Raw genomic sequence first — 22,092 nt, forward strand, 5'->3', positions numbered from 1 at the left:
TCAGTATGGATATTGTATATAAATGCTTTATAATCATTGCTGAATTTAACAACTATTTATAAGCATGGTCATTTATTAAGTGTTGTGAAAACAGTCATTCAAGTTTCTCTAGTTCCTGGATATTACAGCTTGCATGGTGTTTATGTTAATTATTTCACTATATTTTGCTCTCCTTGTAATCAAAGGTAATTATATATTTTAACGATATTAAATTAATATAGTATTAATATAGAAAAAGGACATTAAGTTTTCAGTTTCCCTTCATTAAACACATCTTTATTATATGTCATATGTAGAGTGGAATGGGCCAAAATACCAAACCTGAAAAGTGGTCCTATTTCAGAAAATGTGAAATGGACACAGATTAGACTGTGCAGGTTGTTTATTATAAAGTGAAAGTTAAAATCCAGAAATTATATTTTTCAGGTTATTTTACAAAGTGTAGAAGTGTTTCTCTTAAAGTGAGAAATATATTTAATAACTGGTCATTTTATACTTTCTAAAATATTTCATATAGCCAGCCATACATGTGAACAATAATGCTTGCAAGTAGAGTTGAATATACTAGAAAATACTAAAATTTTGTATAGCTGTGATAACATCTATAACAGTCTTTCAGATATTTATGCTTTATAAGATATCAATGTTTTATTCTTATTTAGATCTTGCACATCAGCATTTCTAATCATATCCTGCCCTGAAATAACTATTGTAAATGTTCCTCAAAGATAAGCAAAAAAATAAGTATGTGTGATATCTGCCCCATCATGGATCCCTCTTAAAATAATCTAATGTCCATTAGTTTATACCATAAAGCAAAAATGAAAAAATAGCCAGGTTAAAGTTGTTTTACCCAGTGTATCCTAAATTAATTTGAATGTGGAATCTCTTTCTCGTGTATCACAAATTAACACCTGTCTACCCTACATCTATCAGGGTTTCCCAGGCAGCTCAGTGGTAAAGAATCCACGTGCCCTGCAGAAGACACAGGTTTGATCCCTGGGTTGGGAAGATCACCCGAAGAAGGAAATGGCAACCCATTCCGGTATTCTTGCCTAGGAAATCCCATGGACAGAGGAGCCTGGCGGGCTGCAGTTCATGGGGTTGCTAAGAATTTGACATGCCTTAGAGACTTAACAACAGCAGCATCCATCCATCCAATTAACCATTCATTCAATGTACCTGGGCTTCCCTGGTGGCTCAGTCGGTAAAGGTCTGCGTGCAATAGTGGAGACTTGGGTTCAAACCCTGGGTCAGAAAGATCCCCTGGAGAAGGCAGTGGCAACCCACTCCAGTATTCTTGCCTGGAGAATTTCATGGACAGAGGAGCCTGGCGGGCTACAGTCCATGGAGTCACAAAGATCAATGTACTACTTGCTGAGAATACCCGTAAATGTTCCAGGAATTAGCAGTAACTTGAACAAAATCAGACATGGATCTCACCTCTTAGAGCTTAGGTAATGTGAGAAGGACTAACATTAATTTTAAAAATCATAAATACATACTAAGACATGAGTCTTGAAGGGAAGTACAGGAAACTATAAATCGTTCATATGGGAGACCTAGTCTGGGGCACCAGGGAGAATTCCTTAAGGAATTTTGAGCTGTGTTCACAAAAATTAGGATATCTGGGGGAAGATGACGGACTGTGCAAGGAAGAGAATTCTAGGTAGAAGAAAGAGCATATATAAATATTATGAGGCAGCAGCAGAAATGACAGTGACTTGGAAGACCTGGTAGATGTTCTCAGCTGGAAGAGAGGATGTGAAGAATAAAGTGGCTGAAGAAGAACCTGAAAAAGTAGGTAGGAGAGTGATCATGTCAAAACTTCTAGGTCATGCTAAGATATTTGATTTTTACCAAAGAGCTGTTAACAGCTAATGAAGAGTTTAGAGTTGAATCATGATCTATTTCACATTTTGAAAAGGATATTCTGGTTCTCTGAAAAAAAAAAAATAACTTGGAATGCAGGTGGAGGTGGAAGGTCAGTGGCGTGAGAACTCACAGGAAAAACAATTTGATGACTGTTGTATTAGCTCATGTTAGAGATGATAGTAGCTTGGAGTAGGTTAATAGGATTTTCATGGTGGAGAAGCAGATACAGTAAATTATTGAGAGATACTTATAAAGTAAAAAATAGCAGGATATGGCAAAGATAATTTGTAGAATTCTTACTTGCAGAACTGGATAGATGGTAGTATGTTTAATGCAGCTGGGTAATGCCAAAAAGAGGAATGGCTTTATGAGGAGAGATCACAAAATGATTTAGAACATATAGAGTTTGAGGTGCCTTTAAGAAATCAAGTGTACTTTTCACGTCAGGAGTTCCAGGCTGTTGATATACCCTTGGGAATCATTGACAAATGCATGCTAAATTAAATGATGAATGATATTCCCAATGAGATGGTGTAGAGTGAGAAGATTAGGAACCTTAAGACTAAGCCTGAAAGAAGCTAAATATCTGAGAGCTGGTACAAAAATAATGAGCTGGCAAACAAGATTAAAGAATGACCAGGAAAATAGGAAGATCAGCAGAGCAGGTCACTGTTGAAAATCAAAGGAAAAGAATGTTTCAAGAATCGGAGAATTGTCTGTTCCAAATAGTGTTGAGAGTTGAAGTATGATGGGAGTTCAAATTTCTCTGTTAGATTTTACGATACAGAGGTCACTGGGCACTGGTAAATGATGGAAGTGGAAGACACACTGGAGAGATTAAGAAATAAGTGGGAAGTAAAATAATGTATAAACAACCCTGTTATAAATTTGTCTGTGAAGAATAGAAGTAGAAGCTATCAAGGAAAATGGGGGATTCATGGAAAATATTTAAACGTTTATCTAATGAAGAAGGGTCGAGTATTTTTAAGTGGCGATTTGGAAGAGGTAGTTGAGATGACAGCCATGGCACAGGTTTCCAGAGAGCCAAAGTGAAGGGATTGGTCCAACCTGGGCAGCAATGTCTCCTCCATCCTAACAGCTTGGCACCGAGCATGAGAGGGGATAGATGTAGATATCGGTGGGTGAATGGGTTTGTGGACAGAAGTTGAGGGTTTCTGAAAAAAGACTTCTATTCTCTCTCTTTATAAGCAGACCATTTATGAGCTGAGAGTGAAGTAGAGGCAGAGAGGAAGGTTCTCATGATTATTTAAAATAGGGCAGAGGCTTGCAGAATGAGGGGAAGATTATCTCCAGTAGGACGTAGGACTCAGCTGCTAATTTTACTAAGAAGGGTTGGCCAGATGAGTGAAATGAAACGACAGACGAACAATAAATTTATTCATGTATTGGCGAAAACACATTATGGTAAACATTTTTGCATATTTTTCCAAATTTCTATGTGAAATAGTGTGTTTTTCCTATTTACAGATTTTATTATATATTATTTTAAGTTATGGGTTTTGAATAGGCATTTAGTGAAAGTGAAAGTTTTAGTCTCTCAGTTGTCTCTGACTCTTTGCAACCTCGTGGACCATAGCTCACCAGGCTCCTCTGTCCATGGGATTTCCCAGGCAATAATTCTGGAATGGGTTGCCATTCCCTTCTCCAGGGGCTCTTCCTTACTCAGGGATTAAACCCAGGCATATTGTATTGCAGGCAGATTCTTTACTGTCAGAGCCACCAGGGAAGCCTATTTTTAAAATCATACATGAAGTCATATATTATTACCTGTAACTAGTTTGAAGTCAAAACCACAAAATAAAATTCTGATTATTTTATACTTGTTTCCAAATTAAATATTTCATCCTACACTTATAGTTATCTTTGCCTTTGTATCTAACATAGATGTTAAATCTACTATAAAGCTAAGAGCCAGGATAGTTTTATTTTAGAGGCTAAGAAACAGCACATGGTGTTAATATTATAGTTTTTTTTATGTATGCAATTTTTAAAAAAAACAACCTGATCAATACTGATTACAAATTTAGCAAATGACAAAAGAATGAATGGTAGAAATTATAAATTTCTGTTTTAGAATTGGAAGGGATTTATTAGGAAATAAAAAATCTCAGGGAATTTTTTAAGGTGAAGGAGAACATGTTTCACAGAAATATAAGTAAGGATGGAAATTCAAGTGGTAGATGGTTCTGGGTACTGGGTTTACTATGCACATCTTGTTGATAATAAGATGTTGGTGTGGATGTTGGTTGGTGGCCAGTCTCCACCAGAAGATATTCTAGAGGCAGAAAGCTGAGTTTCTTGAAATGCAGACCCCAAATAAAGAGAATCTAAGAGGGCTTCACATTTAGGACTCAACTTTAAATACATTTTTTTCTTTTTAAAATGAGACTAGCCTGACACCATGATTTTATACAGATAAATTATATGCACTTGATTACATTTAGCATAAAATTATTTGTTGTCATTAATGCCATATCTTTCTCAATATATGTCGATTTTTAAAACTTTTTGTTTTGTTTTGTTTTGATGTTACTAATTCGAGGTGAGTAGTGTTTGGGGAAGTTTGTGGCTATTTTTTTTTACACTTAAATAATACTATTGTTTTAGCTTTCTTTTTCAACACTAATTGAATAAGCAATATATATTGAGATTTTGTAGTTAAAGGATTTATTGTATTTTTTTTAACATGTTAGATAAAGCTGATGCAAAAGACCTTGGAAAGAAGAGGAGCAAAGATGGAGAGAAGGAAAGAGAAAAGGAAAAATTCAAATGGTCAATACATGGATCAAGACCCTCATCAGATGTACAATATTCTCTACAGTCTCTGTCAGATTGTAAGCTCTCAGTCTCCTAGAATAATAATTATTGTACACATTTCCTAAAATGCTGGAGATAATTGGAGCACAGAAATGTATTTCCTGTTCAGATATATCTAAATAAGCTTTTCAGAGTTGCCCATAATTGTTAAGCTCTCAGATGGTTGTGCATAATGAAGCAAGATCCTACATGAGACAGAAGCCAAGATTATCAAAGTACTTATGGTACAAGTCACAAAAGTGTTTACGTGAATGAAGATATATACTAATATATATTATTATAGTATATATAACATATTTTACATTATAAAATATATAAGTATATTTACATAAATATTTGATTAGATATTGATACATATTAGTATATGTCCTCCTTTATATAGATTCTATATATATATGTATATATAAAATATTTTCTAAAAAACTTTATAGTCCTAACATTGAGTCATATATCTTGGTGCTTCCAGAATGTATAATTCTCAGTTCACTCCTCTTTACATGAAAATATGTCCATTTATGCCCAGTATTATGCTTTATCATTTTTTTTTCATTTGTCTTCTTTCTGAATACATTGCTGTTTTTCTTTGTGAGAACAGCTTCATAGCTATGGCTTTGCATTTTTGCAGAAAGATATTTGGTGGTTTGGTAAAGAAAATACAAACACTAGTCATTTTTTTTGTATTTTTAATTTCCTAGTAAACATTTTTTTTTTCTTATATTGATACCTTAAGCAATCTTTTTGATAGTTGATGACATAACATCCCCCAATTTACTGATAATTATTTGTAGTTGTGAGATTGCAAAACTTTTTTCTGAGTTTCTTTGTAAAAATTAAGGTAGTAATGCCTTTTTTTCTACCAAACTCATAGTTAAGGTCAACCTCAAGAAACAGAATATAGTTCAAAGTTTGGACTGCGGAATAAAATTGCCTGGGTTTAGATCTCTGCTCCATGAAAAATATGTATTGGAGAAGGAAAAAATTTCTCTCTAGTCTCTCCAGGTTCTTCTAGCTGGTCTAAGAATCAAATTGACATGAGGCATATTCACAGAAGAAAAAAATAATAATCATTATGTATTACTACGTATGGGACCTTATAAGAAAAAAAAGACCCAAAGACAGGTTAGGTAATTGAGGCTTATCTACCATGTGAGAGAAGGAGAAAGGGGGTAGGGGTTGTGACTTCAAATGGGAGGAAAACAATTCACTGGAGATGGGAAAACAAATGTATACAAAACAAATGTTTGCTCTGCCAGGCAGAGACAGTGGAATACAGAGAGGACTCCGGTCTCCAGGCTATGCTGAGTGCCCCCCAAACACACCTGGCCCACATTCTTTATAGTCTCTCTGGTGACAGTGCTATGCCTGAACCAGGCCTTTTATTCAAATTCTTTTATATAGTTATGAGAGGTGGTAAAAAGAAAGAATTCCGGGGTTCTCTGTTCTTAAAAAGCATCAGGCTAAAATAATCCTCATGCCAAGGAGATACATTTTGGGGTGACAAATTTTGCTCCCGTACATATACAAAGTTTCTTTTTAAGTGTGAAAACGTATTTTTATAAGTTTGGCATATTTCACATCTTTATCCATTCTGGAGTGAGCCAGGGCTCACATCTAATTTACATAATGTGGCTTTAAAGATATTATTCTTTTTTTTTTTCCCACACTTTCACTTTATTTATTTACTAGTTTAGCCATGAGTCTAAGACAAATGCTGTCTGATCTTGCCTGTCCACTAGCGTCTTTTAGAAGGCTTTCATTATTTAAAATTGGTTATTAAATATTCTATAACAATGATAAAATTCAATTTACTAAATTTATTTGCTTTGCTCTATTTTTTCTGATTAAAATATATACTTATGAGTAAAATATAACTAACCTAAATTCAAAGAATATGTATTTTGTCATTTTGCCTGCTTACAGCCTTTTAAGTATGTGCTCTTCTGTCAACTAAAATCTTAACTTATTTTTCTTCAATAGAACTTATATTCAGTATATTTACACAAAATCACAAAACTGTAATTCTGTCTAATTCTAATGCTATATGGGGATTTCACTAATGTTTTGCCAAGAACAAATTGCAGTAAAAATCAACTTAGTGTGAAAACTCATTCCAAAAAAAATTTTAAGTTGCCTGGACTTAGTATTACAGAATTAACAAACACGAGAAAGCAAGTATCCATTACAAACATCTAGGAAAATTTTCAATCGTTACAAGAGCTATTTTTTTAAATTTAATTTTATTTTTAAACTTTACAATATTGTATTGGTTCTGCCATATATCAAAATGAATCCACCACAGGTATACATGTGTTCCCCATCCTGAACCCTCCTCCCTCCCCGTACCATCCCTCTGGGTCGTCCCAGTGCACCAGCCCCAAGCATCCAGTATCGTGCATCGAACCTGGACTGGCGACTCGTTTCATACATGATATTATACATATTTCAATGCCATTCTCCCAAATCATAAAGATATTATTCTTCAATAAACATTATCTAGTGCAGTTATATATAACTGCTTGAACTTTAAAGGAATAAAACAAAACTTTTCAATTAAAAATAAAAACAAGAAGAAAATAAATTCTGTTGTTTTGACCAGAATCTTTAAAGGACAAAAACACCATGAATCAAATGTAGTAATTTCAGGGATATTAGGGAATAAATATTGATTCTCAGAAGCAAATCTACAAGCATTATACATTTCAAATTTATTACCTTCTTAGTTTCCCTTTCTCATGAGAGGATTAATTTGTGTTTTCTTTCTCTTTGAAATGACATAGAAACTCCCAGACTTCTTTAAATTCAAATTAAAGATTCTATGAAAGTTAAGTTACATAGGCTAATAGCTAGAGTGAGTTAATGTAATAACTTTTTTACATTGAAGTAAAATGATTTCTTAATGAATTATATGAAAGTAAAACTAATGAGATATTCTGTACAATAGATGTACATTTGAGAGTTAACATTTTTTAAATGCATGTAAAGTCGTTTACCTATTTTTCATCGCAAAGATAAGTTCATTAAGAAATTTGAATGGTCTACCATGACCTGCCAGACCCATTTTGGCTAGAATTTCCATGACACAATATATGTTTGGATTTACAGGTTCTTCAGCAATACAGTCCCCTCAGATGGCAGTATATGCAACCTTCACACCTCTCTATTTGTTTGAAAAGAAGATATTTTTATTAGAGAAGATGGTAAGCACTCAAGGCCAAGAAACTTGGTATAATTTATGGTGTTTGTGTGTGTCTGTGGTCATTTGTTATAGTAAAGTGTTTTTTCATCACCAAGTCATGTCTGACTCTTTGCAACCCCGTGGAATGCAGCAAGCCAGTCCTCCACTATCTCCTAGAGTTTGCTCAATTCATGTACACTGAGTCTGAAATGCCATTCAACCATCTCATCCTCTGCTATCCCCTTCTTTTGCCTTCAGTGTTTCCCAGCATCAGGGTTTTTGCAATTAGTTGACTCTTCACATCAGGTGGCCAAAGTATTAGAGCTTCAGCTTCAGCATCAGTCCTTCCAATGAATTTTCAGGGTTTATTTCCTTAAAGACTGACTAGTTTGGTCTCCTTGCTGTCCAAGGGACTCTTGAGAGTCTTCTCCAGCTCCACAATCCAAAAGCATCAATTCTTCAGCACTCAGCCTTCCTTATGGTCCACCTCTCACGTTCATACATGATTACAGGAAAAACCGTAGTTTTGACTATAATGCATCTTTGTCAGCAAAGTGATGTCTCTGCTTTTTAATACACTGTCCAGATTTGTCATAGCTTTCTTTCCGCGGAGCAAGCGTCTTTTAATTTCATGGCCACAGTCACAGTCTGCAGTGATTTTGGTGCCCAAAAAAGGAAAATCTGTCCCTGTTCCCACTTTTTTCCATTCTATTTGTCATGAAGTGATGAGACCAGATGCCATGATCTTTAGTTTCAAATGTTGAGATTCAAGTCAGATTTTTCACTCTCCTCTTGCACCCTCATCAAGAAGCCCCTCTTCACTTTCTGCCATTAGAATACTATCATCTGCATATATGAGGTTGTTGAAATTTCTCCCAGCAATCTTGATTTCAGTTTGTGATCATCCAGCCTGGAATTTTGCATGATGTACTCTCATATAAGTTAAATAAGCCAGGTGACAGTAGACAGCCTTCTCTACTCCTTTCCCAATCTTGAACCAGTCTAATGTTCCACGTCCAGTTCTAACTGTTGCTTGTTGACCTGCATACAGATTTCTCTGGAGACAGGTAAGGTGGTCTGATACTCCCATCTCTTTAGGAATTTTCCAAAGCTTGTCAACACCCTTTTGCAACAACAAAAGTAGAAAATATACCAGAATTCAATGAAAATTCTGTTCTTGAATTTCAGTCTTGTCTCTGTAATTAAACACTTCGGTACAGGGACTCAGTACAGGCAAAGTTTTCTTAATGCTGTTCTGTGCTTAATCCCTCAATTGTGTCCCACTCTGAGACCAACCCCATGAACTGTAGCCCACCAGGCTTCTCTGTCCATGGGGCTTTTCCAGGCAAGAATACTGGAGTGGGTTGCCATGGCCTTTTCCAGGGGATCTTCCCAACCCAGGGATTCAACCCAGGTCTCCCACACTGCAGGCAGATTCTTTACCAGCTGAGCTACCAGGGAAGCCCAGATGATTGCAATAGTTTAACGTGAAAAAAAAAAAAAAAAGATGTAGTTTCATATAGTTTATCAATTCTTTTAATTGTAAACAAAGGCATCAAATTATGTATTTCAGTGAGAACTGTGTAAATCATTTCTAATACATCACCTCTAATACATAATACATCACCTCTCTATAAACAGGTCATACGTATTTTCTTAACCTAAGACAAATTAAACGAATTCATATCTAGTAAACCACTGCTATGAATGCCTTAAAGTAATACACACAAAAATGTTAATCACTTTTTTCTTAGAAAGTTAACAACTTATAGAAAATTTAGAAAATATGGACAAAGGGAATAAAATTTGAATATTTGTAACATAAATGCCTAGTCATAGGCACTGTTAACACTTTGGCATATGTACTTTGCTTTTTTTTTCTTCTCTGCATATTTTCTACATGTATATGTGTATACATTTTTTACTCAGGGAAATTCTATTTTACTTTCTGTTTGGAAATTAGCTTTTTCACTTGACACTGTATCACTAACATTTTCCTGTGATGTTAAACATTTGACAACATAATATTTAACAGTTACATGAGATGTGTAGATTTGCCACAATTTTTATGTTATTTTTGGGTTTTGGACATAAAAAATCATTTTTTTTTCTCCTTCCCTTTTAAAGGGTAAAGCTCACCAGATTACTCTTCAATCTATTTAGACAAACATCTTATTGCATTTGTATTGATCCCTAACCTTCTAGGGGGACTTTTAGACATCCAGCACTTTATTGCTAGAATTCCATGTGTTTGAAATCATTACATTAAAGTATAAGAAGACAGTAATATAATAATTCGATTAATTAGAAACAGCTTACTGTTAAAAAATTGAATGGAAATTTGGTTGAAATGTAAATACACCAATTGTATGATTATTGCACTTATATTTGTCTTCTGGATGATTTGACCAAGGAGCATAAATGTTATCGTTTCTTCTTCCGTTTCTTTCCTTCTTCCTGCCTCCACCTTTTCCTTTTCTTTTTTAGATAGGAAACATTCCTTACTGCAAAAGTCTGCAATGTAAGAAGGGTAACATTGTCAAAACAACAGGACATAATGTGCTATTATGAATGTAGAGAAAAGGGCAGTTCCTCTGTTTTTAATTAAAAGTTATTCAAGTTTAGTCATGGTTAAATCCAAGTGTGCTTCTCAGGGCCCCCCCTCAACTTAAGTCTCTTTTTAGGATGGCTGCATCAGCCCTGATTTTTATTTTTCTTAATCTTACTACCTGACACTGGCCATTGCCTTAGCTATTCCAGAGAAATTAAACCGTCTAATACTGTGGACTACAAAAGACCATGAGCCATGCTTTGTGGAGTGTTCCATGGGAAGTACTTAAATACTTTTTAAAATTGAAAACCAAAAAGATAAGATTTACATCATAATTACACAAAAAAGAAGGCACAGAAAAATTCACTTGAACTTTTGTCTTTCCGACTGAAAAACCGGTAAACAAAATTTTTTAATTTAAAAGACCCCCCAAAAGCGCATGTTTATTCATTAATTTAACAGATGTTAATTAATTATTCTTTGCTAAACAACTAGCTGGAATCTGAGGAAGACACCATGTTGAGCGTGATTAATAAGGACTCTCCCCACAAAGTTTGGAGTTGATGAGAAAAGCAGACAAGCAAACAGTAATAAAGTTAGAATATTGGCATAATAGAAGTTGCTTGGAATATGGTAGATGTAGCATTTAAATAAAGTGCATTGAATGAGTAACTCAATAAATGAATTAATGAAGGAGTGAAAAAAAATGTATATGGAATACATAGCAGAGACACATCTTTCTGTCTAGTGGGTGACTAGGGAAATCACTGCAGATGGTGACTGCAGCCATGAAATTATAAAACACTTGCTCCTGGGAAGAAAAACTATGACAAACCTAGGCAGCATATTAAAAAGCAGAGACATTACTTTGTTGACAAAGGTTCATCTAGTCAAAGGTATCATTTTTCCAGTAGTCATGTATGGATGTGAGAGTTGGATCATAAAGAAAGCTGAGCACCAAATAATTGATGCTTTTGAACTGTGGTGTTGGAGAAGACTGCAAGGAGATCAAACCAATCAATCCTAAAGGAAAACAACCCTGAATATTCATTGGAAGGATTGATGCTGAAGCTGAAACTCCAATATTTTGGCCACCTGATGCAAAGAACTGACTCATTGGAAAAGACCCTGATGCTGGGAAAGATTGAAGGCAGGAGGAGAAGGGTCAACAGAGGATAAGATGGTTGGATGACATCACAGACTCTATGGACATGGGTTTGAGCAAGCTCCCGAAGTTGGTGATAGACAGGAAATCCTGGTGTGCTGCAGTCCGTGGAGTCACAGAGTCAGACACAACTAAGCAACTGAACTGAACTGAGGGAAGTCTTCCCAAAGGAAAAAAAAATTGTTTCAGCTGTGGCGTTAAAGTTAGCCTGGAAAGTAGGAAAAAGCATATGCATGAAGCAGAAGGAAGCTTATGTTGGAAAGTTTGGAGGTGAAGGATAACCCACTGGGTTCAAGGGACTACTAGAGCTTGAACAGATTGCAAAAGGAGAAGTTTTAGAGGCAGTCTGAGGTGTGGGAGGGAGCCTGGACATGTAGAGCATTATAAATCCTCCCTGTGGGGGTTGAAATGTCTTACAGGGACCAGTGGTTCAGGAATTGGCCCAGTGTCTGTAATAGTAATGAGATGAGCTTCCAAGCTGTAATGAACTGCCTCCAACATTATAGTCTCCTGTTGATTCTTTTACATTAGCTATTAGGATAAGCAGGGTCTCTTGGTAGAAATCAGAATATAAAGATGATATCATGTTTTGAAGATAAATCTACAGAAGAAAATTCTTTCTAATGGAATTTTATTAAATGGAGTACATAGCAAAAACTTCTAGTCCCAAAGACAAGACCAACTTGTAAAATAAAACTTTATCTTTATGTGAGGAATTGGTAAAGAATGCAAGAAAACAAAGCAAAACTTGGAAAGAAACAGTGTCACAAATTACCCTACCTTATTCCCCCATCTTATTACTTCTGGGTCTTCTAAATTTTAGTTTATTTGTTTATTTATTATTTTCTTTTTATTTAAATGGGTTAACTGGGAGTTCTAAAAAAGCCTCCTCTACCTTCTCAAACCTTACTTTTAGAATATCTGAGGTGGGCTGAGTAAGGGAGTGAAAGGGTGTTATGGGCAAGGAAACTTCTGGTTTGTCTTACATTTGGGCTTCCCTGGGGACTCAGTGGTAAAGAATCTGCCTGCCAGTGCAGGAGACGTGGGTTTAATCCTTGGGTCAGGAAGATCCCCTGGAAAAGGAAATGGCAACCCATTCCAGTACTCTTGCCTTGGAAATCCCATGGACAGAGGAACCTGGCAGATTACAGTACATGGGTTTGCAAAAAGCCAGATACAACTTAGTGTTTAAACAACAACAAAAACATGAATTATTCAAAAATATTTCCTGAAGAGGCCTATTAAGTATTTTACTAGAATGTTTCACTATTTTAAGTTACTCTCAGTCCCTAATTCTAATATAAGGAAATCTGGAACCCTTGAACAAAGTTTCTCAATATCAAACTATAACAATTATTAAGCATTACTTTACCTTATTCAGAAGTATTGTGTAGTATGTTGGAAATAAAGTGAAGTATGAGAAACTGGCTTACATGCTTTACATCAAGCTAATACTTTTGTGAATTATTTAAATAATATAATAGATGAAATACCATACATAATTATTTAATACTATATCTTACATCTTCTGAATGCCTTGAATAGTTTTGTTTTCTGGTATCCCACTGTTCAAAAGAGAAAGCAAGTGGATTACAATTTTGGTTGCAATTATAAGAAGGAACTGAGATATGTAGAGCAAATGTATGAACTATCCAGAAATTATTCAACTTATAAATACTACTTAGGGCTTCCCCAGTGGCTCAGTGGGTAAAGAATCTGCCTGCAATGCAGGAGATACAAGAGATGCCAGTTCAATCCCTGGATCAGGAAGATCCCCTGGAGGGGAAAAATGGCAACCCACTCCAGTATTCTTGCCTGGGAAATTCAGCAGACAGAGGAGCCCACAGGCTACAGTCCAAAGGGTCACAAAGAGATGACCTTGAATTATTAAAGCATAATTTCAGAGGTTTCTGAATTTCTTCAATGAATTGCCACCATATAGATGGGATAAAAAGGGCATGACAATTTCCTCTCCTTAAATTAGTGCTTTTTTAAAAAAAAAATTTAGAACATTGAAGCAACTTTTCTCTTTATTCCATATATTTATAAAGCTTTTAAATAACTCTACTGAACTTAATAATACATGTTCTAGCTGAGGCAGTAATTTCCAATAGGCTAGTAGATGAGCTTCTGACCCTAATTCAAATGACTGCTTTGTAAATTTTCATTTTCAAACATTGCTATTTGCATAGAAATCAATGATATAAAACCACTAGGAAGAAAATCAGTTATTGGCAAAACTGACTTTAATGTAGTTAATGTTTTATTTTACTTTAAATGTGTCAGGGTTTAGACCGTGCATATCAGAATTTGACTACAGGGTATGTTACTTCAACCTTCACATACCTTTGGATTTCTTACGCATCTTTCAGCCATCAGTCAGTAGCTGAATTTCTACAATGACTTGAATTTCTTCCAATGACTTGATTTGGATTTGCCTGGACCATCTGCCCTTCTGTGAATGCCTCCTTTGTCAGGAGTGATCATGGGGATTTTGTGTAGGGAAGCCTGAGGACATAAACTGTAGACAAGGCAACTGGTTACCCTCACGGACCCAACACAGTAAGGGCAGTGGGGTTTTTTGAAAACTATCAAGCAATTGCTGGTACAAAAAAAAAAAAAAAAAAACTGACAAAGACTTTATATGTTAAGTACTTGTATCAAATCTTTAACCTTTGAAGAAAGTGTTAGTCGCTCAGTTGTGTCCAACTCTTTATGACCCTATATGGACTATAGCCCACCAGGCTCCACTGTATATAGAATTTTCCAGGTAAGAATACTGGAATGGGTAGCCATTCCCTTCTCCAGGGTATCTTCCCAACCCAGGGATCGAACCTGGATCTCCTACATTGCAGGCAGATTCTTTACCATCTGAGACTCCAGGGAAGTCCAACAAAAGTAATAGTTGATTAATTTTGGACCAAAACTGATATTCTGAGATTTCTGCAATGTCATAGAATCTTAAAATCTTAGAACTGAAAAGTGACTTCGAGTTCTAGTCCCTCATTTTGTAAATAAAAAAAGGGAGCCCCAGAAACCCTAAAAGATTGAAAAAAATACAGACAGTAATAGTGCTTACACTATGTGTGCGTGTTAGTAACTTGGTTGTGTCTGACTCTTTGCAACCCCATGGACTGTAGCCCGCCAGGCTCCTCTGTCCATGGGATTCTCCAGGCAAGAATTCTGGAGTGGATTGCCATTTCCTTCTCCAGGGCACCTTCCTGACCCAGGGATCAAAGCTGGATCTCCTGCATTGCAGGCAGATTCTCTACCATCTGAGCTACCAGGGAAGCCCTGGTGCTTACGCTAAAGGATGCAGAAATATTACCACTATATCTCTCTAGAATAGTGGTGATAATATTTCTATAATGATGAAAAGTGTTATCTTAAATGCATAAAGCAGATACAAAAAATCCTTTTAACCCTGCCTTCCACTTTTTAGGCTGATTCTGCTGAGAAGCTTAGAGAATATGGGCTTTCCCATATCTGTAGCCATCCTGTGCTGGTGACAAGAACTAGATCCTGCCCCCTTATAGCACCACCAAAACCACCTCCTGTACCTCCTTGGAAACTCTTTCGTCAAAAAAAAGAACCTGTTATAACAGATGAAGCTCAAGGTATGGTTCATATTGTCCAAAAATCTAATCAACATTTCCCTCTATGAAGTTCTAATAGTTCTATTTGTAATGTGAGAGATATATCAAAAAAGAAATCCAACATTACACTTATAGCCTTCATCTAATTTTATGTCTGAAAGGATGACTTCTGCACATCTCAGACTCTGATTAGTTTGGTTTTCACATCTAAACTGACCAGATAAATAAAGGCCATTCTTTGGATGATGGCACTATGATTATAACTGTGATAGAAAAGTGGTTTGGAACAAATAATGCAGAAAGTTAAATAGCATATATGTTAACCCACTGGTCTGAGTTTCAAATATGGGGATCATTCTGTGGCGCCCAGTAGGACATCATCTTTGAATTGACTGAATTCTATTTGAAACTGCTATAGGAGTAGGACTTCTGCTTGGGCTGCCTCCTGTCGATATTTTCGTGTAGCCAATGAACAGCAATTGTGCTTGGAAATACACAGGTTCACACAGGCTAAGAATATGCTAAAGAGTCTGTTCCCACCTGGTTCTTATTTTTGTCTTTTATTTCTGAATTACTTATAACCCAAGTCTAATTTTTTATTCCTTTAATCATTTCTCTATGTCTTCATTTACACTCCTTCTGTGAGCACCATGTTTGAATGGAAGAGAGACCAACATGGCAAGAGAAGAAATGAGCAAGACCATAAATGAAAAATCATGAGCAGAGGGGATTAGAAAACAAAAACTAAAAATTAAAAAATTATGGCCTAACAGAATAGCTCAGTTTGTTTATGTTGATTCAAAGTAAACATATGGCCTTTCTGTAGCTAATTTACACTTGCAGCTTTTAATGAAAGATGATAAAGAATTGTAGTGCTGTGGTTTATATGTGTGTGTGTGTGTGTGTGTATATATATATATATATTTCCTATTCCAAAAGCTTAAATTATCTTTTTTGTGTGTTCATTTCCTTGCTTTCTCATTTTCTTCCTTTTTATTTTCCAGTACCTCATTATCTTCTAATTGTACTCATCCAGTAACAGGTCATCACATTCTAGAGGTTACTGCATTAGGCCTGTCCGTGAATGAACAATGAAGTCAAAACCACAGTGAACATACCTAGTGCCAATTTACTAAAGGCATCCCTAAAAAGCATGTAAATAAGCTTTAAATGGTTGGTCCCATGAACCACGGCTTGTACTTTTAATGATGGTGCTTGCTGTGTTCCTGCTACCAATTCAAGTACTGCTGATCCTTCAGTGCATGGGACAGAAGAACTGTATCTCAGCCACACAGTAATGCATAAGTCTCAGTGGTACTCAGGATCCTAAAACTACAACAGCCACAGAGATTGGAGTATTTACCTGTTCCTTGCCTCCTACTTCCAACCATAACTTACATGTTTTTAAGATATAAATAACAACTGTTAACCATGTAATTTTCTTCACATTTGCTTTCTGCCTACGTTGATACAACCAGTACAGCTGGTGGCAAAAATTTTCTAGCACAACATGTTTTATCCTTGCCAGAAAAGAATAAAGATTAAAGAAATATCTGGCTTAGATGTAAAGGAGAAACGGTCAGTTTATTTTTATTTTAATTTTTTTTACTAGCCTTGTCTGCCTCTCTCCCACCTGCTTCATTATTTCAGTTATTTCCTTACATTCCTTGAGTTTCTGCAACAGGCTGTTGATGCCACTCCAGTGCCAACTGTTGATTTTGATTCCAGGAACTTTCCAACTTTCCTCCCTCCCTCTTTCCTTCCTGTCCACTTTCATTTTTCCAAAGATCAGAATTCACATGATGCTTGAGAGAAAAATCTTGGTATATTTTAATTTAATTAAAAGCTATATTTTAATTAAATGCAAAGGTTGTTGTGCTCAGCTGTGCCTTACTCTTTGTGACCCCATGGACTGTAGCCCGCCAGGCTCCTCTGTCCACGGGAGTTTCCCGGCAAGAATACTGGAGTGAGTTGCCAATTCCTCCTCCAGGGGATTTTCTTTACTCGGGGGTCAAAACTGTCTCCTGCATCTCCTCCAATGGCAGGCGGATTCTTTACCACTGAGCCACCTGGGAAACCCTAAATGCATAGAGCCACACTTAAAACAGTTCTTTCAGAACATCAGAAATAGATGAAGGAAAGGAAAAATATTGAATATACAGCTATTCTGATTTTGCTACTGACTGTTGTATAACTCTGTGTCTCTGTTGTAAGCTGTGGAAGAAAACCTCAGGCTTGATGGGATTCCAGAACTGAGGTCTTCCACTTTGAGGCTTACCACATTGCTGTCTTTCTTCTGTCCACTGGGTTTAGAATTTCAAGTGAAAATTAACAGGAAACAGAGAAAGAGATCAATTTAGAGATGATCACAGAACAAGCACAGAAAAGTCAAATGCACTGTGTCATATTCTCACTTCTCTTCATCCTGTGGGCATCTTTTCCACTGCTATAGGTGCTTTTGTTAAGATAATCATGCCTAATGTTTAATTCAGTGTTCACCGTATTAGTGCATGGGCTGTGTGCCTTATCCGTTGAGAAGTTACTTCAAACACCTTTAGAAATACCCATAACTATTTTCTTGACCTATTGCTTTCTTTTCTACTTCTGACCTTTACTTGTTACATTTTCTGTTCTTCTACTACTAACTTCATGTATTTAGCCCACTTTTTTTTTTTAAGTCTTGAGCAATTGTGTTGTTAGAGGTTAACTAAAAGAACACGTTTTTTAGTAAAAGACTTTTATAGAAAGTCTTTCTTGTACTTGAAATAGCAGCAAATGCCAAGTACAGTAATAACTCTGGAAGACATGGCCGACTTTCTCCCTTGAGATTTCATTGTTTCATGTTGTAAATCTGGAAAGCAACTGGAGGAAGACTAAAGAAATCTCAAATTGGCAGGATCTATAACGCCTTTTTAGTATGAAACTTTATGTATCACATACATTTCTATTTAAGTCTATTGAAATTTGCTGAGTAAATGGCTAATCTAATCAGTATTGCATTAGATGGTAAATTCTACATATAATCTTGGAATATTTCTTTTAATAAGTGTAGAACACTACTTTTCTTTTTTTAGAAATAGTAATAAAGAAGCCTGACCAATTTCTTGAGATTTCAAGTCCATTTTTGAACTATAGAATGACTCCATTTACAATTCCAACAGAAACGTAAGTATTTAACAGTCTTTCCCATGAATACCTCTTGTTAACAGATAAAGTGTTTTGTGATTTGTGCAGTTAAAATTGTGTGGTTTGGTGGCAAATGTATTAAAGTTTGTGTAAATGCAGTGATTATAGGAAAACAAAAATTTAGGTCCTATTTCACAGTAATAAACATTTAAGATAAATTTTGAATTGGTTAAAATCAGGCCTAAATATATCAGGTTTTACAGCTTTGGCTTCTGTTTGAGAACAACACAGTATTTTGTTTTACTTTAAACGTTAGCATTGGGAAATGTTTTTGACTCAGTTCAGTTCAGTCGCTCAGTCATGTCCGACTCTTTGCGACCCCATGAACCACAGCACGCCAGGCCTCCCTGTCCATCACCAACTCCTGGAGTCCACCCAAACCCATGTCCATCGAGTCGGTGATGCCATCCAACCACCTCATCCTCTGTCATCCCCTTCTTCTCCCGCCCTCAGTCTTTCCCAGCATCAGGGTCTTTTCAAATGAGTCAGCTCTTTGTTACCTGGTAAATTAAATCACAAGATCACAAGACTGTCATAAATACCTGGGAGATGAAGCCTGTCACTCTTAGAAGGAAACAAACAAAAAGAGCAACTAAATATAACAGCAAAGACAATGAAGAAGAAAAAGAAAGAAGGGAAGGAAGAACCCAAATTTACTAATATTTCAATGTGACAGTAGGGATAGAAATAAAACCTGTGATCCCGGGTCTAATGTTTTTAATGAGTTCATGTTTATGTGCTCAGTCACTCAGTTGTGTCTGACTCTTTGTGAACCTGTGGACTGTAGCCTGCCAGGCTCCTCTGTCCATGAAATTTTCCAGGCAAGAACACGGGCTGGAGCATGTTGCCATTTCCTACTCCAGGGGCTCTTCTCCATCCAGGGATTGAATCTGCATCTCATGCATCTTCTGAATTGGCAAGCAAATCCTTTATCACTAGTGCCACCTGGGAAGTTCATCATGGTGAAAATGAAGTCTACAGATAGCAGAAATGAAAAGGAGCAGTGGGTGATATGATTTTACCATTAAAAGTGTGGTGATTTGTTATGAAGCAATTGATAACTAACACATGGGTATGTACATATATCAAGGATTATCAATTTTATTCTTTGTGCAGTTAACCATACTTCAATAATCCCTCAATAAAGTTGTAAAAAATAAAAATAAATAATATTCAATAGTATGTAAAATGGTTTAAAAAATGGGATTCTAGAACCAAGGAAGACAAAATAACTGATATTTAGAATTCAATGGATGTGTTTAATCACAGATTAAGTCAAACAAAAAAAAAGACAAGTCAGAAAAATGAAAAACATGTCAAAAGACAATATTCAGACTGATGTTCAGAGACTAAAACCAAAAAGAAAAAAATGAGGGAAAGTACAGTAAAAGACTTATAAGACAAGTTGATAAAGATCAACATACTTGTATATGGGTCCTAGAAGTACAGGATAGAGTTTGGGGAATAATCATGAAATAAAAATATAACGGGAAAATTATCCCAAAAGTTAAAAAAAAATCAAGATTCAGGAATTTCTAAGAAAAGTCACATAATGTAAATGCAGAGAAAACTGCAGCTGGATATCATAGTAAAACCTAAGACATATGATAATATATAGATATAAAGTGAAAGAAATACTGCAACAAAAATCAGCATAGATAAATGTCACATACAAAAATATTAGACCAAATAAACCATATACAAAATATATATGGTTTATTTTTAATTATTTTACTAAAACAGATATTAAAAAGAAAAAGCAATATATGGTGCTGGAACTCGATAGTCAGGAAGTTACCCATGGGGAGGAGTGTTGGCTGTGATGGGCAAGGACACCTGGCAGGATTTGTGGGGCCTGACAATATCTCTTGATCTGAATAATGGTGATATGGCCATGTTTATTTGGTAGGTTTTCATCAGGTTTTACATTTATGATGTGTGTACTTGTTTCTAATTTTTTAAATCATTAAAAAGTTTGAATGGCTTATATATATATATATATATATATATATATATATATAATAGGCTTATATATGTCATGAATACAATTACCACTAGATATGGTTTATCCTTCCCTTGGATATATTAAAATCCATGATAAGAGTATAAACTGATGAATAAAAGCAGACAGAATTTAGATCAGAAGTCTATTCATTGTATTTTCCTACTTCTAGAGCCTGTTTGTATCATAGCCGGTTAATCTACAATTTTTGGATTCTAGTTAAGTTGAAAATATTAGAAATAATATTGAAATATCTTACTTTTAAGGCTCCTGCAGTTCTGTGCCATCAATGATTAAACACTGAAAAGTGAGTGAGGAGGGACTGCTAGGCTGCAAAGTAGACATAGCTAGCCATGCGAATCTTATAAACAGAAAAATCAATTTGCTGCTACTTTGGTTTGAAAGATTTGTTCTGTTATATATTTGCAAATCTAGTTTTCCTCAAACTTTCATTTTAACTTGTAAAAATTCTTATAAATAAATTATTAATTTCTATAAAAATTTTAAATAAATTTTAAAAGTTAACTGAATTTATTTAAACATTTTAAATTGCATTTACAACAGTGGCATATTTTATTTTTCTTTAAGTACTTTAAAAGCCAAAAAGAATAATAAATAAACTCTTACCAATTATATGAGAAAGAAGAAAATGTTAGTCGCTCAGTCATATTCGACTCTTTGCGACCCCATGGACTGTAGTCTGCCAGGCCCCTCTGTTCATGGAATTCTCCAAGAAAGAATACTGAATTGGGTTGCCATTCCCCTTTCCAGGAAATCTTCCCAACCCAGGGATTGAACCCAGGTCTCCCTCATTGCAGGCAGATTCCTTACTGTCTGAACCACCAGGGACATCCCTTACCAATTATATAAATCATCATTAAAAATTCAAATAATCAAAATGATGTTTCTGGAGAACCTTGATTTTTCATATGCATAAGAATTGATGCTTTTGAACCGTGGTGTTGGAGAAGACTCTTGAGAGTCCCTTTGACTGCAAGGAGATCCAACCAGCCGATCCCAAAGGAGCTCAGTCCTGGGTGTTCATTGGAAGGACTGATGCTGAAGCTGAAACTCCAATCCTTTGGCCACCTGATACAAAGAGCTGATTCATTTGAAAAGACCTTGATGCTGGGAAAGATGAAGGCAGGAGGAGAAGGGGACGACAGAAGATGAGATGGCAGGATGGCATAACCGACTTAATGGACATGAGTCTGAGTAAACTCCGGGAGTTGGTGATGGACAGGGAGGACTGGCGGAGAAGGCAGTGGCACCCCACTCCAGTACTCTTGCCTGGAAAATCCCATGGATGGAGGAGCCTGGTAGGCTGCAGTCCAAGGGGTCGCTAAGAGTCGGCACGACTGAGCAGCTTCACTTTCACTTTTCTTTTTATTTTATTTTTTAACTTTACAATATTGTATTGGTTTTGCTATATATCAACATGAATCCACCGCAGGTATACACGTGTTTCCCATCTTGAACCCTCCTCCATCCCTCTGGGTTGTCACTTTCATGCATTGGAGAAGGAAATGGCAACCCACTCCAGTGTTCTTGCCTGGAAAATCCCAGAGACGGGGGAGCCTGGTGAGCTGCTGTCTATGGGGTAGCACAGAGTTGGACACAACTGAAGTGACTTAGCAGCAGCAGCAGCAGCAGGGAGGCCTGCAGTCCATTGGGTCACAAAAAGTCAGACACGACTGAATGACT

The 22,092-nt window shown here is 36.0% G+C and overlaps 1 protein-coding gene across 4 annotated transcripts in view; it reads left to right on the plus strand.

Annotated features, from left to right (window-relative positions):
- ADGB (androglobin) overlaps nt 1–22,092 on the plus strand; it is a 198,147-nt gene that overhangs the window by 77,400 nt on the left and 98,655 nt on the right. For all 4 annotated transcript variants that reach the window (XR_003036243.2, XM_024996676.2, XM_059889738.1 and 1 more), the window contains 4 exon segments: nt 4,590–4,730; nt 7,816–7,910; nt 15,047–15,221; nt 18,275–18,365. Coding sequence is in view for 3 of the 4 variants with exons in the window: in XM_024996676.2 (XP_024852444.1) it covers nt 4,590–4,730; nt 7,816–7,910; nt 15,047–15,221; nt 18,275–18,365 (502 nt within the window). In the remaining variant the exon portion in view is untranslated.

The sequence above is a fragment of the Bos taurus genome, chromosome 9 (assembly GCF_002263795.3).
Source record: "Bos taurus isolate L1 Dominette 01449 registration number 42190680 breed Hereford chromosome 9, ARS-UCD2.0, whole genome shotgun sequence".
In the NCBI taxonomy this organism is placed as follows: Eukaryota; Metazoa; Chordata; class Mammalia; order Artiodactyla; family Bovidae; genus Bos; species Bos taurus.